The sequence below is a fragment of the Hyla sarda genome, chromosome 6 (genome assembly GCF_029499605.1).
Source record: "Hyla sarda isolate aHylSar1 chromosome 6, aHylSar1.hap1, whole genome shotgun sequence".
Classification (NCBI taxonomy): Eukaryota; Metazoa; Chordata; class Amphibia; order Anura; family Hylidae; genus Hyla; species Hyla sarda.
Window position 1 is genome coordinate 32,006,652 of NC_079194.1, and position 19,793 is coordinate 32,026,444.

The following is a 19,793-nucleotide window of genomic DNA, read 5'->3' on the forward strand; positions in this document are numbered from 1 at the left end:
CTCATCTCTAATCTGAACAGGAACAACAGGAATCTATGCAAAAATTATTATTATACTGGTCTGTTGCTAAATGTTGCTGGAAGTCAACAGGATAGTGTTTCCCAACCAGCGCGCCTCCAGCTGTTGCAAAACTACAGCTCCCAGCATGCCCGGACAGCCAAAGGCTGCACTCAAGCACGGATAGCCGGCGCAGTGGAGGAGGTAGAGTGATGTGTATGTCACACGCTCCTCATTATGGACAGGGTAGCGGACCTCCATTTTCCAGAGAACAGGGCTGCAGACAACGCTAGCGGCAGCAGCGTTCCGTTCGGAGAGCCTTACAATACACTGTGTGAACATAGCCTAAAGCAGCAATGGCGAACCTATGGCACGCTAGGGCGATTCTGCTGGCGTATGCCAGCAGAATCGCCCTAGCGTGCCATAGGTTCGCCATTGCTGCTTTAGGCTATGTTCACACAGTGTATTGTAAGGCTCTCAAAATATGCATCTTTTATAAGCCTATTCATTTAAAAAAATTCTCCACCTTTTTATTTATTAATTTATTTTTGAGCATTTTTATGCACACTTTTTGTTTTAGGCTAAGTTCACTCATGATAAAATTTACCGACATGTTTTACACATGCATTTTCATCCGTAATAATCAAAAACGTTTATGGACGAAAATAAATTTGTAAAAATGACAAAAAAAAAAAGAAATCAAAAACACTTTTTATAGTTACATAGTTAGTATGGTTGAAAAAAGACATACGTCCATCAAGTCCAACCAGGGGATTGAAGTGAAGGGTGTAAGGGGATAAGGGGAAGTTTTATATTCCTTCATAAGCATTAATGTTATTTTGTTCCAGGAATGTATCTAACCCTGTTTTAAAGCTGTTAATTGTTCCTGCTGTGACCAGTTCCTGAGGTAGACCGTTCCATAAATTCACAGTCCTCACGGTAAAGAAGGCGTGTCACCCCTTTAGACTAAACCTTTTCTTCTCCAGACGGAGGGAGTGCCCCCTCGTCCTTTGGTGGGGTTTAACCTGGAACAGTTTTTTTTCCATATTTTTTGTATGGGCCATTAATATACTTATATACGTTTATCATATGCCCCCTTAAACGTCTCTTCTCAAGACTAAACAATTGTAACTCCTTTAATCGCTCCTCATAGCTAAGATGTTCCATGCCCCATTTTCTCTATGTAATTATAATTTTTTTTTATGGTGGTAGGAATAAAAAAAAAAAACACATGAAAACTGTCAGGCTTTTCCCCTTTGAATTCAATGTAGACCAATGGGAAGGGAAAAAAATGATGTAACATTTTCATGAAACTATTTATTTATATCATTTTTTTAAGCCAAAGTCAGGAGTGGATTCATAAGGAATGGAGAAAAGATAGATATAGAGACAAATATAGATATATAAGATCTTCAGTGCATCAAAAATGTAGGCATGGTTTAAATACATAAATAAATAAAAGCGCCTTGTATAAAAAAAAAATACTGACACATCTTGAGCCCCAAAATTTCCAGTGCACATCCATTTCTCTCCACTGGATGTCGCTATGCGTCCACTGTCAGTTCTGCCTATGACTTCTCTTGCTTGGTTGTTAATATGCATTACCCGCCTACGCCGCTAGATGTCACTGTAAAAGAAAAAAAAAACACTGACAGCGTGCTACGCCACATCCATCCATCGGAGGTCGCTGGAGATAACGCCTTCTGCATGACACACAGACAGCTACGGAAGCCGAGAGAGAACAGAAAGAGAAGAGGGCGATCCGGGCGGGACACGGAGGAAAACGACTTGTGCACTGACTGGGTGTAAGGAACGGAAAATACATTACCGGGGTTATAAGGGTGGAGAAGCGGCGGAATAGACGGCAGAGGTCGGGCAGCTCCGCTGTGATGTCTACAAGGATCTGGGCTGAAAAAAATACGTGATGTATGAAAGAAGCAGTCAGATCAGCACTGTATATGTCTGTAATGGGGGTACACTGGGGCATGCATTGGTGGGACACTGGGGCTGTCATTGGGGGTACACTGGGGCATGCATTGGGGTTACACTGGGGCATGCATTGGGGGTACATGGGGGGCATGCATTTGGGGTACACTGGGACATGCATTGGGGGTACACTGGACATACATTGGTGGGATACTGGGGCGTGCATTGGGGGTACACTGGGGCATGCATTGGGGTTACACTGGGGCATGCATTGGGGTACATGGGGGGTATGCATTTGGAGTACACTGGGACATGCATTGGGGGAACACTGGGGCATGCATTGGGGGTACACTGGACATACATTGGGGTGTGCATTGGGGGTACACTGGGGCATGCGTTGGGGGTCCACTGGGGGCATGCATTGGGGGGGTCCACTGGGGGCATGCATTGGGGGGGTCCACTGGGGGGCATGCATTGGGGGTCCACTGGGGGGGCATGCATTGGGGGGGTACACTGGGGACATGCATTGGGGTCCACTGGGGCATGCATTGGGAGTCCACTGGTGGGGGGCATGCATTGGGGGGGTACACGGGGGGGGCATGCATTGGGGGGTACACTGGGGGCATGCATTGGGGGTACACGGGGGCATGCATTAGGGGGTACACTGGGGGGCATGCATTGGGGATACACTGGGCATGTATTTTGGTACACCAGGGGCATGCATTGGGGTACATTAGGCATGTATTAGGGTGCATTGTATATGCATGCATTGAAGGTACACTGGGGCATGAATTGGGGGTACACCAGGGGCATGCATTGGGGTACACTGTATATGCATGCATTGGGGGGGGGGTACACTGGGGCATGAATTGGGGGTACACCAGGGGCATGCATTGGGGTACACTGTATATGCATGCATTGGGGGGGGGTACACTGGGGCATGTGGTGACACATCCTATAATACAGACAGATAGGGCTTAATGCACCATCACCTAAAGAGGCTGCAGAACTGAGGAGCCAAGGCCAGGGGGGGAATCACTGATCAGACTAGGATTTAGGAAACATATTTGGGAAGGAGGAGAGCAGTGTCCCCAACCTTTGGCTCTCCTTAGTTGCAAAACTACAACTCCCGTCCTATCCCAACAGTCAGAGGCACAATGAGAGTTGTAGTTTTGCAATTGTTTTAAGATCCTCCGGCTGTCAGGATATGATGGGAGTTGTAGTTTTGCAACCGCTGGAGTAGTGCTGATATGGAGAGGCCATACGAGGATGTTACATTGTTGCAATTATTCCAGTTATTACATTGTTGCAGTATTTACATTATTGCTTTTCAGTTTTTTTTCATTGTTGCATTGCAGTGATTACATTGTTGCAGTTGTTACATTATTATATTCCAGTGTTTACATTGTTGCATTACAAATAGTTACATTGTTGCATTACAAATAGTTACATTGTTGCCGTTGTTACATTGTTGCATTACAATAGTTACATTGCTGCCGTTGTTACATTGTTGCATTACAATAGTTACATTGTTGCCGTTGTTACATTGTTGCATTACAAATAGTTACATTGTTGCAGTTGTTACATTGTTGCATTAGAATAGTTACATTGTTGCAGTAGTTACATTGTTGTTCCATTTTCACCTTGCACAGGGCTAGATACCATCTTGAGACACAGGAGGGATTATGCCTTTAAATGCATCTGAAAAACTATAGAGACAACCACAATGACATCAGCTCCTGGATCTCCGGGCGAGACAAGGGCGGATAAAGGAAAGCGGACAGAGCCAGCGGCCGTCATTGCCTCCCTGTGCGGGATGGAGACAGGAGGGCAGCGCTGAACTGGGAGAATCACACAGATTTTTATTTTTCCTGGGAAATAATTGGATTTTTTTTATTTGCTTTTTTTGGATTGAATTTTGCACAGAAAACCCTGGGGATATACTGATCGTTGCTGGACTAAAATCCACCCCCCAAAAAAAGGGAGAACCCTTAACCCTTTGTATGGACTCCCCTGTACTGTATCCGGCGCTCAGATCGGCTCCCCGGTTTATGGCTTTCATGATGATGAAAAAAAAGAAATTTAAGTTCCGGGTGGACTTTGAGTTGGACGAACTTTCATCGGTTCCGTTTGTTAATGGGATATTGTTCTGTAAGATCCGTCTGCTGGACGGCGGAAGCTTCAGCGTGGAGTCCACCAGGTAAGAGACTAATATCTATAGGGGGGAGAAATAAATAAGGCTCCAGGTGCAGTGTGTGGCGGAAGACGTTCTGGTGTCTTTTTATAGGGTCCATGATCTTCTGTTTTTTTTATGGGATTTCTTTATTCTAGCAATATATCCGTGGCGTACATAGAATAAAAGGGGGGGGGGGGGGTCTATAGCAAAGATTAAAGTGTTCCTCCTCCTGGAGTCTGATTTTGCCCCCATGATGGGAAGGTCTGGAGTTTATTCCTTGCTTTCTTGCTTTCCATGACTCTTAAAGGGGTACTCCACTGGAAAACATTTATTTATTTATTTATTTTTATCAACTCATGACAGAATTTTGTAAATTACTTTAAAAAATATAAATCCTTCCAGTACTTATCAGCTTCTGTATGCTCCATACAAAGTCCTATTCTTTTTGAATTTCCTTTCTGTCTGACCACAGTGCTCTCTGCTGACACCTCTGTCCATGTCAGGAACTGTCCGGAGCAGCATATGTTTGCTATGGGGATTTGCTCCTGCTCTGGACAGTTCCTAAAATGGACAGAGGTGTCACCAGAGAGCACTGTGCTCAGAGAGAAAGGAAATTCAAAAAGAAAAGAACTTCCTGTGGAGCATACAGCAGCTGATAAGTACTAAAAGGATTGAGATTGAAGTAATTTACAAATCAGTTTAAACTTCCTGGCATCAGTTCATTTAAAGGAGTAGTCAGGTGCAGAGTATTCCCGCTCCGTCCTGTCCGGGCTTCAAAAAAAATGAAAATGAACCATCACTCACCTCCCTGGGTTCCCGCGGAGCGCCACTACAGCTGATCGGTCCTCCGGTCCATCCTCTTCATACTTACGGGTGTAGCGAAGCGTCACATGGCGCCCAGCCTATCGCCGGCAGCCGCGATGTTCTGCCTCGGCCGGCGATAGGCTGAGCGCCATGTGACGCTTCGTTACACAAGGAAGTATGAAGAGGATGGACCGGAGGACTGATCAGCTGTAGTGGCGCTACGCGGGAACCCAGGAAGGCGAGTGATGGTTCATTTTCATTTTTTTTGCAGCCCGGGCAGGACGGAGCGGAAGTACTCTGCACCAGAGTACTCCTTTAAAGTAAAAGTTTTCCACCGGAGTACCCCTTTAAGTCAGGAAACATATAACTTTATTTTATGACTATACAATTCTGCCGAGTTTCCTTTGAAATTGCAAAAGGAATGGGGCCCCCCATTCTCCAGGGGGCCCCATAGTAGCTGCATGGTCTGTATTTATGTCAGTGTTTCCCAACCTTTGTGCCTCCGGCTGCTGCAAAACTACAACTCCCAGCATACTGGGAGTTGTTGTTTTGCAACAGCTGGAGGCACACTGGTTGGGAAACACTGCTCTATTGTGTGTATGAGTTATTTATCAGGTAATCCTATAATAATTTCTATATTATTGCAGACAAGGAGTAGAAAACAGAGCTGATTTCTTTAAAAAAAAAATAAGTGTGACCTCTATCCTCAGTTTGTTGCAGCTCTGTTCCAATGAAGTGAATGGAGCCAAGTTGTAATACCACACACAACCTGAGGTTAGGGGTGGTGCTGTTTTTGTAAAGCTCTGTTTTTCTAATCCTATATTACCTTTCCTCGCTACCTGTTGTTCCACTTCATAATTTTACCTGAGGGGAAGGTACTCTATTGCGATCATTGCATGCTGCCTAAATCTTTACCCTTCCAGTACTTCTTTTTTTGTCTTGTCCACAGTGCTCTCTGCTGACACCTGATGCCCGTATCAGGAACTGTCCAGAGCAGGAGAAAATCCCCATTGCAAACCTATGCTGCTCTGGACAGTTCCTGACATGGACAGAGGTGTCGGCAGAGAGCACTGTGGACAAGACAAAAAAGAAATTCAAAAATAATAGAATTTCCTCTGTAGCGTACAGCTGCTAAACAGTACTGGAAGGGTAAAGATTTTTTTTACTAGAAGTCATTTACAAATCTGTTTAACTTTCTGGAGCCAGTTGACCACAAAGGTCTCATGTCCGTCAGTGTCAGGCTGTTCCTGGGCCTAGCACTACATCTTGCAAGCTGGCACCCAAAGAAACTACCGTATCTGCTGCCAAGTGACTCTTCCAGGTCATGGTGGCTGCAGATAACCAGTGTCCACCCGCCCACCACTTTTTGGTTCTTAAAGGGGTACTCCGCCCCTAGACATCTTATCCCCTATCCAAAGGATAGGGGATAAGATGTCAGATCGCTGTGGTCCCGCTGCTGGGGAGCCCCGGGATCGCCGCTGCGGCACTGCGCTATCATTGCTGCACAGAGCAAGTTCGCTCTGTGCGTAATGACGGGCGATACAGGGGACGGAGCATCGTTACGTCAAGGCTCCACCCCTCATGACATCACGGCCCGTCCCCTTAATGCAAGTCTATGGCAGGGGGCGTGATGACTGCCACGCCCCCTCCCATAGACTTGTATTGAGGGGGGCGGGCCGTGGCATCACGAGGGGCGGAGCCGCGACATAACGATGCTCCCGTCCATTACGTGCAGAGCGAACTCGCTCTGTGCAGTAATGATAGCGCAGTGCCGCAGCAGCGATCCCGGGGCTCCCCAGCAGCGGGACCACAGCGATCTGACATCTTATCCCCTATCCTTTGGATAGGGGATAAGATGTCTAAGGGCGGAGTACCCCTTTAAGGTGTGCAGACAGTTTACATGTAAAGTGCTACTGTCCAAGGGTCCCATACGGTCAGAAGTGCCTGTTTTTAAGAACCAACATCATTCTATTGATAAATCCATTCACTCACCTCTACCTCTCCGGCCTTTCAGCTGCTCGTCGTCGTGATACATTTTTATAGATCTGGACAGATTTTTACAGCGCACATCTGATTTATTTATTTACTTTTTTCACTGTGTTCACTTTGTGTGTCGTTTGTCACAAGGATTTTTTTAGGATGCGGTGCCCTTCTGGGTGTCCCTCCTGGAAGTCTAGGGAAGTGTTTATTCTATGTTTCTAATCTGGAGGCCGTATCTCCAGAAGGATATAGATACTCTAGAGAGGGTTCAGAGAAGATACTAAACTAGTAAATGGATTGCAGGATAAAACTTACCAGGAAAGGTTAAAGGACCTTATTATGTATAGAAGAAAGAAGAGACAGAGGGGATATGATAGAGACTTTTATATACATAAAGGGAATCAACACGGTAAAGGAGGAGAGGAGATTGAGGTTACATTCCCACACGGTATTTGCTGCTGCGTATTTTATTTTCTCTGTTGAAGTCAATGGGTAGGAAAATACGCAGCACCAAATACGCAGCAAATACGCAGCAAAATACGCCGTGTGGGAACGTACCCTTAAAAGAAGAAAAACTACCACAAGAGGACATAGTTTTATATTATAGGGGCAAAGGTTTCTGCAGTAATATCAGGAAGTATTACTTTACTGAGAGAGTAGTGGATGCATGGAATAGCCTTCCTGCAGAAGTGGTCGCTGCAAATACAGTGAAGGAGTATAAACATGCATGGGATAGGTATAAGGCTATCCTTCAGATAAGATAGAGATATGTATAAGGCTATCCATCATATAAGATAGGGATAAGCATAAGGCTATCCTCCATATAAGATAGGGATAAGCATAAGGCTATCCTTCATATAAGATAGGGATAGGTATAAGGCTATCCTTCATATAAGATAGTGATAGGTATAAGGATATCCTTCATATAAGATAGGGATAGGCATAAGGCTATCCTTCATATAAGATAGGGATAGGCATAAGGCTATCCTTCATATAAGATAGGGATAGGTATAAGGATATCCTTCATATAAGATAGGGATAGGCATAAGGCTATCCTTCATATAAGATAGGGATAGGCATAAGGCTATCCTTCATATAAGATAGGGATAGGCATAATGCTATCCTTCATATAAGATAGGGATAGGCATAAGACTATCCTTCATATAAGATAGAGATAGGTATAGGTTATCCTTCATATAAGATAGGGATAGGTATAAGGCTATCCTTCATATAAGATAGTGATATACATAATGCTATCCTTCATATAAGATAGGGATAGGTATAAGGCTATCCTTCATATAAGATAGGGATAGGTATAAGGCTATCCTTCATATAAGATAGAGATAGGTATAAGGCTGTCCTTCATATAAGATAGAGATAGGTATAGGTTATCCTTCATATAAGATAGGGATAGGTATAAGGCTATCCTTCATATAAGATAGTGATATACATAATGCTATCCTTCATATAAGATAGGGATAGGTATAAGGCTATCCTTCATATAAGATAGAGATAGGCATAAGACTATCCTTCATATAAGATAGAGATAGGTATAGGTTATCCTTCATATAAGATAGGGATAGGTATAAGGCTATCCTTCATATAAGATAGTGATATACATAATGCTATCCTTCATATAAGATAGGGATAGGTATAAGGCTATCCTTCATATAAGATAGGGATAGGTATAAGGCTATCCTTCATATAAGATAGAGATAGGTATAAGGCTATCCTTCATATAAGATAGGGATAGGTATAAGGCTATCCTTCATATAAGATAGAGATAGGCATAAGGCTATCCTTCATATAAGATAGGGATAGGCATAAGGATATCCTTCATATAAGATTGAGATAGGTATAAGGCTATCCTTCATATAAGATAGGCATAATGCTATCCTTCATATAAGATAGGGATAGGTATAAGGCTATCCTTCATATAAGATAGGGATAGGTATAAGGCTATCCTTCATATAAGATAGGGATAGGCATAAGGCTATTCTTCATATAAGATAGGGATAGGTATAAGGCTATTCTTCATATAAGATAGACATTAGGATTTCCTTCATATAAGATAGGGCTAGGAACTAGGAATCGACCAATAACGATTTTTTAGGGCCGATACCGATAATCTGTGACCTTTCAGGCCGATAGCCGATAACTTATACCGATATTCCGGTATAAGTTATCGGCTATTTCCACCCAACCTCCCCGCCCCACCCCCGGCCCCGCAGAAGCCGCTGCAGATCAATGATTTAAATGATTGAACTGCAGCGACTTTTGCGGGGCCAGAGACCGCCCGCTTCTCTCCCCCTGCCTGTCCTCTCTCCTGGGGTCCTCCCTAGTCCAACCACCACTGCCGCTGCCCCATTGCCTCCCCTATCCCCATTTTTATAATTACCGGGGCCCGTGGTCCACGCTACTTCTGGCTCCGGCAGTGTCCTGAGCTGTCACTGTGCACACTGACGGTGACGTCGCGCTGAGGAAGTCACTCGTCATTGTGCTGCGCACTGCGCAGGACGTTGCAGGAGCCAGAAGTAGCAGGGACCCCGGGAACAGGTAATTATAAAACCGGGGATCAGGGAGGCAATGGGGCAGCGGCGGCAGCGACGGTTGTGTCTGGCCGGGGGGACAGGGCATTGTCTGCATATCGGCAAGGTAATTGCCGATACCGATAATGTCCAAAATTGTAAATAATTGGTCGATCCCTACTAGGGACTATTGATAGGATTCAGATTATTGGGTAGACTAGAGGGGCCAAATGGTTCTTATCTGCTGACACATTCTATGTTTCTATGTGTTGGCGACCATTAGGTTCCTCTACCCTCTGCAACTCGGGTCCCGCTTCGGCAGGGATGCCACGTGTCGGCTTTCTTGCTGAACTTGGCGCCAAGGTGGTAGCAGAGAGCATTTGTTGGTCCTCCTCGAGCTTTGGTGAAGGGGCACTTAGATCCTGGGCCGTGTCTTCTCGCCTGATGGGATAAGTTTGGGAAGGGTGGGGGCCTTTCTCCTTTCAATGAATGGCTTGCTGTAGATGGCATCCTTGTGCACTTTTTTTTTTTTTTTGACACGTTTGCACTTTTTTTTTTGCACTGGGGTGAATGCATCTTGGCCCTTTAAAGGGGAACTCAGGTACAGAACATCTTCTGTCCTATCCACAGTGTCTGACCGCTGGGATCCCCCGTGATCTTCTGTTTGGTGTAATGAAAACTGTGTCCCTGTTGCAGAATGTGACCCTCCGCACAGGGATACACTTTTCTGCTTTACAGCTGGCTCCCTCTCACCCCCTAATCCCTATCCCTAATTCTAACCCCTAATCCAACCCTTACCCCTAATACTTTTTTTTTTTTTTAAGTATTTATTTAAGTTTTGCAGTTTAATTAAAGGGGTACTCCGGCGCTAAGACATCTAATCCCCTCTCCAAAATCCCCGCCGCTGGGGACCCCCGTGATCTTGCACGCAGCACAAGAAAGAAGAGAGAGAGGGGATATGATAGAGACTTTTATATACATAAAGGGAATCTACACGGTAAAGGAGGAGAGGAGATTTAAAAGAAGAAAAAATACCACAAGAGGACATAGTTTTAAATTAGAGGGGAAAGGTTTTTACAGTAATATCAGGAAGTATTACTTTACTGAGAGAGTAGTGGATGCTGTCACGCCCCCTCCTATAGGCTTGCATTGAGGGGGCGGAGTGTGATGTCACACGGGGGCGGGGCTGTGACGTCATAATGCTCCGGCCCCCGTGATCGTCAGTAATCAGACCAGGAGCAAACAGGCTCCGGGGACTGATTCTAACTGGGTGCTGCGTGCAAGATAATGGGGGTTCCCAGCGCCGGGACCACCGTGATCAGGCATCTTATCCCCTATCCTTTGGATAGGGGATAAGATGTCTTAGCGCCGGAGTACCCCTTTAACAAACACCACCCACGGTGGAACAAGATAGAACATATAGCTCCGTAGGTCCCAAAGACCGGCTTCAGCACAGTAACAGAAATTTAAAGTATGCAGAAAATTGCGCCAGTTAAACAGAAAGGCGCATCTGAGACCCAACCGGAGGAAACCCAACACAGACAGACAGACACTCCACACACACAAACACACATCCCAGTAACCCCAACCCGACCCCCTCCTGTAAAGAACAGCAGCACATTTAGAAAAACTACTGGGACAGTCTAGCCGGGGGATCCGCCGACACATCCAGCAGAAGCCAGAGGGTCCATTACTGTCCACCACGGCACAAAGCGGGCCAATTCTATCTGCGGAATTCGCTTGGAAATTGAGATTGTGCATTTCCGAGCCGACCTGTCGCCAACTGATGAGTCAGCACTTGCCACGGATGGAATTTACCACTAAATTTTCGCTGCGTGCACAAAGCCTTCGTTTTTTTTTTTTTTTTTTTTTTTATCCTACCCTAAGATGTCTGATCGCGGGGGTCCCGCTGCTGGGCACTGGAGGGTCTGGCTCCCGACCACGGGAATGGAAGATCGTGACATCACGACTCCGCCCCCGTGTGACATCACGCCCCACCCCCTCAATGCAAGTCTATGGGAGGGGGCGTGACAGCCGTCACGCCCCCTCCCATAGACTTGCATTGAGGGGGCGTGATGTCACACGGGGGCGGAGTCGTGACATCGCGATCTTCCGTTCCTGTGGTCGGGAGCCAGACCCTCCAGCGCTTCCGGAGCAGAAACAGGTGGGCGCCGCATGCTATATTGCAGGGGTCCCCAGCTGCGTGACCCCCGCGATCAGACATCTTATCCCTTATCCATTTGGATAGGGGATAAGATGTCTAGGGGTGGAGTACCCCTTTAATTATCTCAGAAAGCGGAGTGCCAGAAGGGACACAACAATCGGCTGAGTGGTTCTGTCCATTCGTTCTAACACTCAGTAGATGTCCCAGGACTACAACCCCCATCACTCTCTAACATGTCACAAGTGGTATAAAAGTTTAAGTACATTTTAAGAAGTTTCCAGTTTAGGAGCATAGAATGCCTAAAAGTCAGCATTTAGTAATCTGCTTTTACTGTATTTTCTCTTGGGAGGACAAGGGGGTAAAATCCAATTTGGCGTGCAGGCTGCGCTCACATGATGTGGGAATGTTGCTGTTGCTGTCACAGTGTTCTGGTATTGCGGAAAAATAACTGCAGAAGTTTTGCTGCAGTTTCACTGCAAAAAAATAAAAATAAAACACATTACTGCAAGGTGTGAACACTGTCTTAATGAACAGGGAATTTTAGAAACCTGATGCTTTAAAATTGGGTGCTCGCGAACACCTGTATCGGGGTTCTGGTTCCTCTGATTTGCGTTTTATACAAGTATCACTTGTAAATAAAAGGGATTTTCACCAAAATTATCAGGATTACACTGGTTATAAATGTCTGTTTCCTCCGTTATATGACTCCATCCGCCCTATTAATGGCGCAGTGATTCACGACACAGCTGATGACACGCAGATGCTGATGGAGTCATCCTTCTAGAGCAGTGTTCCCCAACCAGTGTGACTCCAGCTGTTGCAAAACTACAACTCCCAGCATGCTCGGACAGCCTTCGGCTGTCCGGGCATGCTGGGAGTTGTAGTTTTGCAACAGCTGAAGTCACACTGGTTGGGGAACTCTGTTCTAGTGGAAGGTGACAGGGAAATACAGTCAAGAATACTTTTGATTATTATAGCTGCAAGGCAGAAACTTTTTTTTTTGGGGGGGGGGGGGGGGGGGGACTGGTGCTAGGGACACTGTGCCTAGTAACAGATTTAAAAATGTAGCATTGGTTTGTGTGTGTGTGTGTGTGTGTGTGTGTATGTATATATATATATATATATATATACAGTGGGGATCAAAAGTTTGGGCACCACAGGTAAACATTTGTATTAATGTGCATAAAGAAGCCAAGGAAAGATGGAAAAATCTCCAAAAGGCATCAAATTACAGATTAGACATTCTTATAATATGTCAACAAAAGTTAGATTTTATTTCCATCATTTACACTTTCAAAATAACAGAAAACAAATAAATGGTGTCTGCAAAAGTTTGGGCACCCTGTAGAGTTATTATCTTGTACTTATGTTGAGGTCAGGAGATTGTGAAGGCCATGGGAAAACCTTCAGTTTCCGCCTCTTGATGTAATCCCCAGTGGATTTTGAGGTGTGTTTAGAATCATTATCCATTTGTAGAAGCCATCCTCTCTAACTTCAGCTTTTTCACAGATGGCATCAAGTTAGCATCCAAAATTTGCTGAAATTTTATTGAATCAATTTTTCCTTCTACTCGTGAGATGTTCCCTGTGCCACTGGCTGCAATACAACCCCAAAGCATGATTGATCCACCCCCATGCTTAACAGTTGGACAGAGGTTCTCTTCATTAAATTCTGTTCCCCTTCTTCTCCAAACGTACCTTTGCTCATTCTGGCCAAAAAGTTCAATTTTAACCTCATTGGTCGACAGAACTTGTTTCCAAAATGCATCAGGCTTGTCTATATGTTCATTTGCAAAGTTCAAACGCTGATTTTTGTGGTGAGGATATAGAAGAGGTTTTCTTCTGATGACTCTTCCATGAAGACCATATTTGTACAAGTATCTCTTTATAGTGGAATAGTGTACCACAACTCCAGTGTCTGCCAGATCTTTCTGGAGGGATTGTGCAGTCAAACATGGGTTTTTAATAGTTTTTCTCACAATCCTGCTAGCTGTTCTGTCTGATATTTTTCTTGGTCTTCCAGATCTTGCTTTAACTTCCACTGTTCCTGATGACTGCCATTTTTTAATTACATTCCGAACAGAGGATATTGACATCTGAAAACGTTTTGCTATCTTCTTATAGCCTCCTCCAGCTTTGTGAGCGTCAACTATTTTCAGTTTTAGATTTCTAGACAACTGCTTAGAAGAACCCATGGTGCTGATTGTTGGGGCAACGTCAGATGAGTCTGGGCATTTAAAACCTTTGAGATTGACATCACCTTGTCTTCCCAGATGATGCTTGAGAACAATCTATGACACTGGCAGGTCTCAGCTTTGCAAAGGGGGCAGTGCATGCTATAAATTCTGCAGGGTGCCCAAACTTTGGCAGACACCATTTTTTTGTTTTCTGTTATTTTGAAATTGTAAATGATGGGAATAAAATCTACAAATTATAAGAAGGTCTAATCTGTAATTTGATGCCTTTTGGAGATTTTTCCATCTTTCCTTGGCTTCTTTATGCACATTAATACAAATTTTTACCTGGGGTGCCCAAACTTTTGATCCCCACTGTTATATATATATATATATATATATATTTTTTTTTTTTAATGAAAACCTGTCCAGAGGAAAAGTTGCTGAGTTGCCCATAGTAACCATTCCGATCGCTACTTTCATTTTTTAAAAGGCCTTTTCATAAGTGAAAGAAGCAATCTGATTGGTTGCTATGGGCAACTCAGCAACTTTTCCTCTTGACAGATTTTGATAAATGTCCCCAGGGCTCAAGTCCTGGAGGAACATGTGGGAACTGAGTTCCTGCACTTTTTCCACAGCAGGAACACCATTCCCATTAGCACAAACAGCCCTTGAGTGGAAATCTTGGCTGAATTCCCACACTTTTTCCCCCCAAGACTGATGACTGCAAGGTGTGAACACAGCTATTTTGTGATATTACCATAACACTGTGGCTAGCTTTTTTGTGAACTGGTATTTCCTGTTTGAGTTTTCTTCTTTTGCCTACCAATCCCATAATTCCATTTTCATCCCTCCCACACATCAGCCACCCCACCCATTGAAACATAAATGAGCGGCATCCATTCAAAAGACCTGTGGTTTTCAATCAGGGTGCCTACAGCTGTTGTATTAGTTGCAGATTGATCTCCCTGTATGTCCCCCCATAATGTATATCTGTGGCACAGATTTATCAGTCTGTCAAACAAAAAAAGGACAATTAAACTGTCGGGTTTTCCCATAGCAACCAATCACAGCTCCGCTGAGGAAGTTGCCCTGAGCAACGGAACGCGTGGGGTCATCTGAGCACATACTTTATCTTTTGATTCTCCACGGTGTCCAGTTTGTATTGCTTGCTTTATACTGCTGATATATTGGGTCCTTGACTTAGGAATTGCTGTTTACTTACCTGATGTTTGCTTGCGCTTTATGGGTGCGTTCACACGCTATTTGTTTTTGTGGGTTTTCCGCTGCGTATATTAAAGGGGGCGGGCTCTTCTCTGCTGTCCGCAGCAGATTTTCCACAGAGGAATTTACGCTGTGGAAAATCCGCCGCAAGCCCCATTGAAGTCAATAGGGACTGCTGCGGATTTTCCGCAGCGTAAATTCCGCCGCGGAAAATCTGCTACGGACAGCCGAGAAGAGCCCGTCCCCTTTAATATACGCAGCGGAAAACACGCAAAAACAAATAGCGTGTGAACCCACCCAATAGCAGCCTTTTAGCTGCATGGTACATCTTCTATGACCACAGGTTTTACAATTTTGTACCAGTGATCCTTTTTCCAACAGGCACAGGTTTACCCATTTATTGTCATTGTGGAGGTATATGTATTTTGTGTATACGACATGCTTATGTGCTCTGGAGGGTGAACATCTTGCCCCCTCCAAGATTTATTTGTGATGTTTTTAAATGATTTAAATTTTTTTGTTTTGTACTTCATTTGGTGTATAATAAAGTGTTATCATGTTTTCTACTATAGTCATGGCCGTAAATGTTGGCACCCCTGAAATGTTTCTAGAAAATGAAGTATTTCTCACAGAAAAGGATTGCAGTAACACATGTTTTGCTATACACATATTTATTCCCTTTGTGTGTATTGGAACTAAACCAAAAAAGGGAGGAAAAAAAGCAAATTGGACATAATGTCACCAAACTCCAAAAAATGGTCTGGACAAAATTATTGTCACCCTCAACTTAAAGGGGTTCTCCACCATAAGGTGATTTTAGTACGTACCTGGCAGACAGTAATGGATATGCTTAGGAAGGATCTGCGCTTGTCTTGGGGCTAAATGGCTATGTTGTGAGATTACCATAATACAGTGGCTAGCTTTTTTTGTGAACTGGTATTTCCTGTTTGAGGTTTCTTCTTTTGCCTACAAATCCCATAATTCCATTTTCCTCCCTCCCACACATCAGCCACCCCACCCATTGAAACATAAATTAGCGGCATCCATTCAAAAGACTTGTGGTTTTCATTGATCCCTCTCCCACCAAGCGATCCCTTCACCCATTGAAGCAGACAGGCTCCCTGTCATCAGCTGACTAGTGAGTCAGGTCACGGCTGCATTGTAAGCTGGGAAAAATCTGAGACAGCAGTCATTTTGTCATTTTGAGAAAACCGTCACACACAGGTACAGACAATCCATTGGTAATCCTCAGATTTCATGATGCCTTGTACACATTCAAGGCACCCAGTGCCAGAGGCAGCAAAACAACCCCAAAGCATCATTGACCCTCCACCATATTTCACTGTAGGTACTGTGTTCTTTTCTTTGTAGGCCTCATTCCATTTTCGGTAAACAGTAGAATGATGTGCTTTACCAAAAAGCTCTATCTTGGTCTCATCTGTCCACAAGACGTTTTTCCCAGAAGGATTTTGGCTTACTCAAGTTCTATTTTGGCAAAATGTAGTCTTGCTTTTTTATGTCTCTGTGTCAGCAGTGGGGTCCTACTGGGTCTCCTCCATAGCGTTTCATTTCATTTAAATGCTGACGGATAGTTCACACTGACACTGATGCTCCCTGATCCTGCAGGACAGCTTGAATATCTTTTGGAACTTGTTTGGGGCTGCTTATCCACCATCCGGACTATCCTGCGTTGACACCTTTCATACATTTTTCTCTTCCGTCCACGCCCAGGGAGATTAGCTACAGTGCCATGGGTTGCAAACTTCTTGATAATGTTGCGCACTGTGGACAAAGGCAAATCTAGATCTCTGGAGATGGACTTGTAACCTTGAGATTGTTGATATTTTTCCGCAATTTTAGTTCTCAAGTCCTCAGACAGTTCTCTTCTCCTTTCTGTTGTCCATGCTTAGTGTGGCGCACACAGACACACAATGCAAAGACTAAGTGAACTTCTCTCCTTTTTATCTGCTTTCAGGTGTGATTTTTATATTGCCCACACCTGTTACTTGCCCCAGGTGAGTTTAAAGGAGCATCACATGCTTGAAACAATCTTATATTTCCACAATTTTAAAAGGGTGCCAATAATTTTGTCCAGACCATTTTTGGAGTTTGGTGACATCATGTCCAATTTGCCCTTTTTCCTCCCTTTTTTGGTTTAGTTCCAATACACACAAAGGGAATAAACCTGTGTATAGCAAAACATGTTACTGCAATCCTTTTCTGTGAGAAATACTTTATTTTCTAGAAAAATTTCAGGGGTGCCAACATTTACGGCCATGACTGTATATTATTGTTGTGATATTTGGGTGTGCACCTGTATATACAGTGAGTAGTGTTCTGTGCTATTTTGAATTCTGTGTAGCCGCACTGTTCTGCACCCCAGTCACCATATGTAGCTGAGCCCCCCCCCCGCCTGTTCATATTCATCCCTATGATGTCTTGACGAAATTGATCTTTAGAAGTTTTGAGAATTCTTAAAGGGGTTCTCCGGTGCTCACACATCTTATCCCTTATCCAAAGGATCCGCCGCTGGGGACCCCCGTGATCTTGCACGCGGCACCCCGTTTTTAATCAGTCCCCGGAGCGTGTTCGCTCTGGGTCTGATTACCGCCGACCACATTGCCGGCGGCATGTGATGTCACGCCTCCGCCCCCGTGTGACGTCACGCTCCGCCCCTCAATGCAAGCCTACGGGAGGGGGTGTGACAGCTATCACGCCCCCTCCCGTAGGCTTGCATTGAGGGGCGGAGCGTGACGTCACACGGGGACGGAGGCTTGATGTCACACGCCGTCTCCCCTGTGGTCGCCGGTAATCACACCCGGAGCGAACACGCTCCGGGGACTGATTACAAACGGGGTGCCGCGTGCAAGATCACGGTGGTCCCCAGTGGCGGGACTTCCGCGATCAGGCATCTTATCCCCTATCCTTTGGCTAAGGGATAAGATGTCTAAGCACCGGAGTACCCCTTTAACCCTCTTGACAATTCGGCTTTATTTCACATAATGTGCGGCTGTCGGTGGGCACAAGTGCCTATGGATTTCGGCACATTACAGGTGTCCTAGCAAGAAGGTGACTATGCCCTATGAGGACTACACTACAAACAAGACCTACCTATGGTTGTGGGTACTAAATATATTACATTCTACAACAATTGACAATGAGTTGTAGAAAGGCGACAGGACAGGCCCCTTTTTTAATCTCTTTGGAGCCCATTGGAAAAACAATTATATGATGTCATTAAGGGAGCTTTTATAACCCCATGTCAGCATGTTTGAGACTCATTGTCATTGGCGAAATGTTGAGGGGGCATTGTGTAGGTGTTTTTAACCAAGCAGTATGCAATAGTCCTCGTTTGAGGAACATCACCTGCAGAGATGTCCCTCATATAATATTAATGTGTAGTTGGATAGAGCCAATTTAGCCTAAGTACTATTTCCAAATAAGATAATGAGGGGCAGTTTGCACACAACATAGTTTTTAATTGTGTGTTTTTTTTAACTTTGATACTAATAGATAATGTACATAGAGCACTTTATATTATTGGTTGGTAAATTTTGCGTTTAGTGACCACCCCAAGGTGGTTTATCGTGTGTACTATGCCCTATGAGCTCATCAGGAAGTTAGTGGAATAATTTTTTCTATGCTTCCAATTCCAGAATTCAGGGTGCTGCAGCTAAAATAGACATGCTGGTGTACATGCGCATAATATAGGGCAGCATTATGTGATACACAATGACTGCTTCTTCCATTCTGTCTAGCTGTGACTGCACCTGCGCAGGCTTAAGACTTTAGCTCACTATTAAAAGCATTATCCTGTCATTAAATGGGTACTGTCACTTTAAAAAAAACTTTTGACATGTTCTAGAGACATGTCAAAAATTTGATTGGTCAGGGTCTGAGTGTTTAGACCACAACCAATTGCTAGAACAAGCTGAGAGAAGAGCGTGTTAAGTCAGACAAACTTACAATGTAAGTCTATGGTATCGTCTTGATCAGCTTGCGTCTCTAGGACATGTCAAAAGTTTTTTTTTTTATATATCGGGTACTCTTGAAAAGTTACCAGAGAATTGGTATAACTGTCTTATCCTACCGATCACAAGAACTGAGGTCAAGAGTCCCCCAATTGGTGCGATAGCATTCATACTTAACACGCACACAATTTCTTTAGGGCTTTTGAACACTGGGGATCTGAGCTCAGCTATGTTTGGAAGTTCTAAAGAGAGTGAATATATGCATGGCCGAGCATATGTTCTGCCATAGAGTTCTGCCATCTGACTAGTGAGGGTCTGACCTTGACACCTCCCACCAATCACGAACACTGAGGTCTAAGTATCTGACTGTGGGGGGCTGGCTATTGATACAATCCACCAATCACGAGAACTGGAGTCTACTGTCCACCAAGTGGGCTTTATTCACTTGGTGGACAGTAGACCTCAGTTCTCCTAATTGGTGAAGGTGTCAATGGCCAGACCCCCACCAGTCAGATACTTAGACCTCAGTGTTCATGATTGGTGGAGGTATCAACAGCCAGACCCTCACTAGTCAAAGTATCTATCTGACTGGTGGGGTTCCAGCTGTTGATACCTCCACCAATCACGAACACTGAGGTCTAAATATCTGACTGGTAGGGGTCTGGCCTTTGACACCTCCACCAATCACGAACACTGAGGTCTAAGTATCTGACTTATGGGGTTCCGGCCACTGATACCTTCATCTGACTAGTGAGGGTCTGGCTATTGATACCTCCACCAAACACGAACACTGAGATCAAGTATCTGACTAGTGGGGTTCCGGCCATTGACACCTCCACCAATCACAAGA

General features: G+C 44.5%; 1 protein-coding gene across 3 annotated transcripts in view; it reads left to right on the forward strand.

Moving 5' to 3' along the window:
- The window catches only part of EEIG2 (EEIG family member 2), a 78,264-nt gene that overhangs the window by 17,279 nt on the left and 41,192 nt on the right, over window positions 1–19,793 (forward strand). The window contains exons 1-2 of one of the 3 annotated variants that reach the window (XM_056523441.1): window positions 1,668–1,802; window positions 3,576–4,123. In XM_056523441.1, coding sequence (XP_056379416.1) covers window positions 3,927–4,123 — 197 coding nt within the window. In that variant the 5' untranslated portion in view covers window positions 1,668–1,802; window positions 3,576–3,926. Of the gene's footprint in view, window positions 1–1,667; window positions 1,924–3,575; window positions 4,124–19,793 lie in introns of those variants that run through there. The other 2 variants (XM_056523440.1, XM_056523442.1) reach the window with 2 other exon arrangements.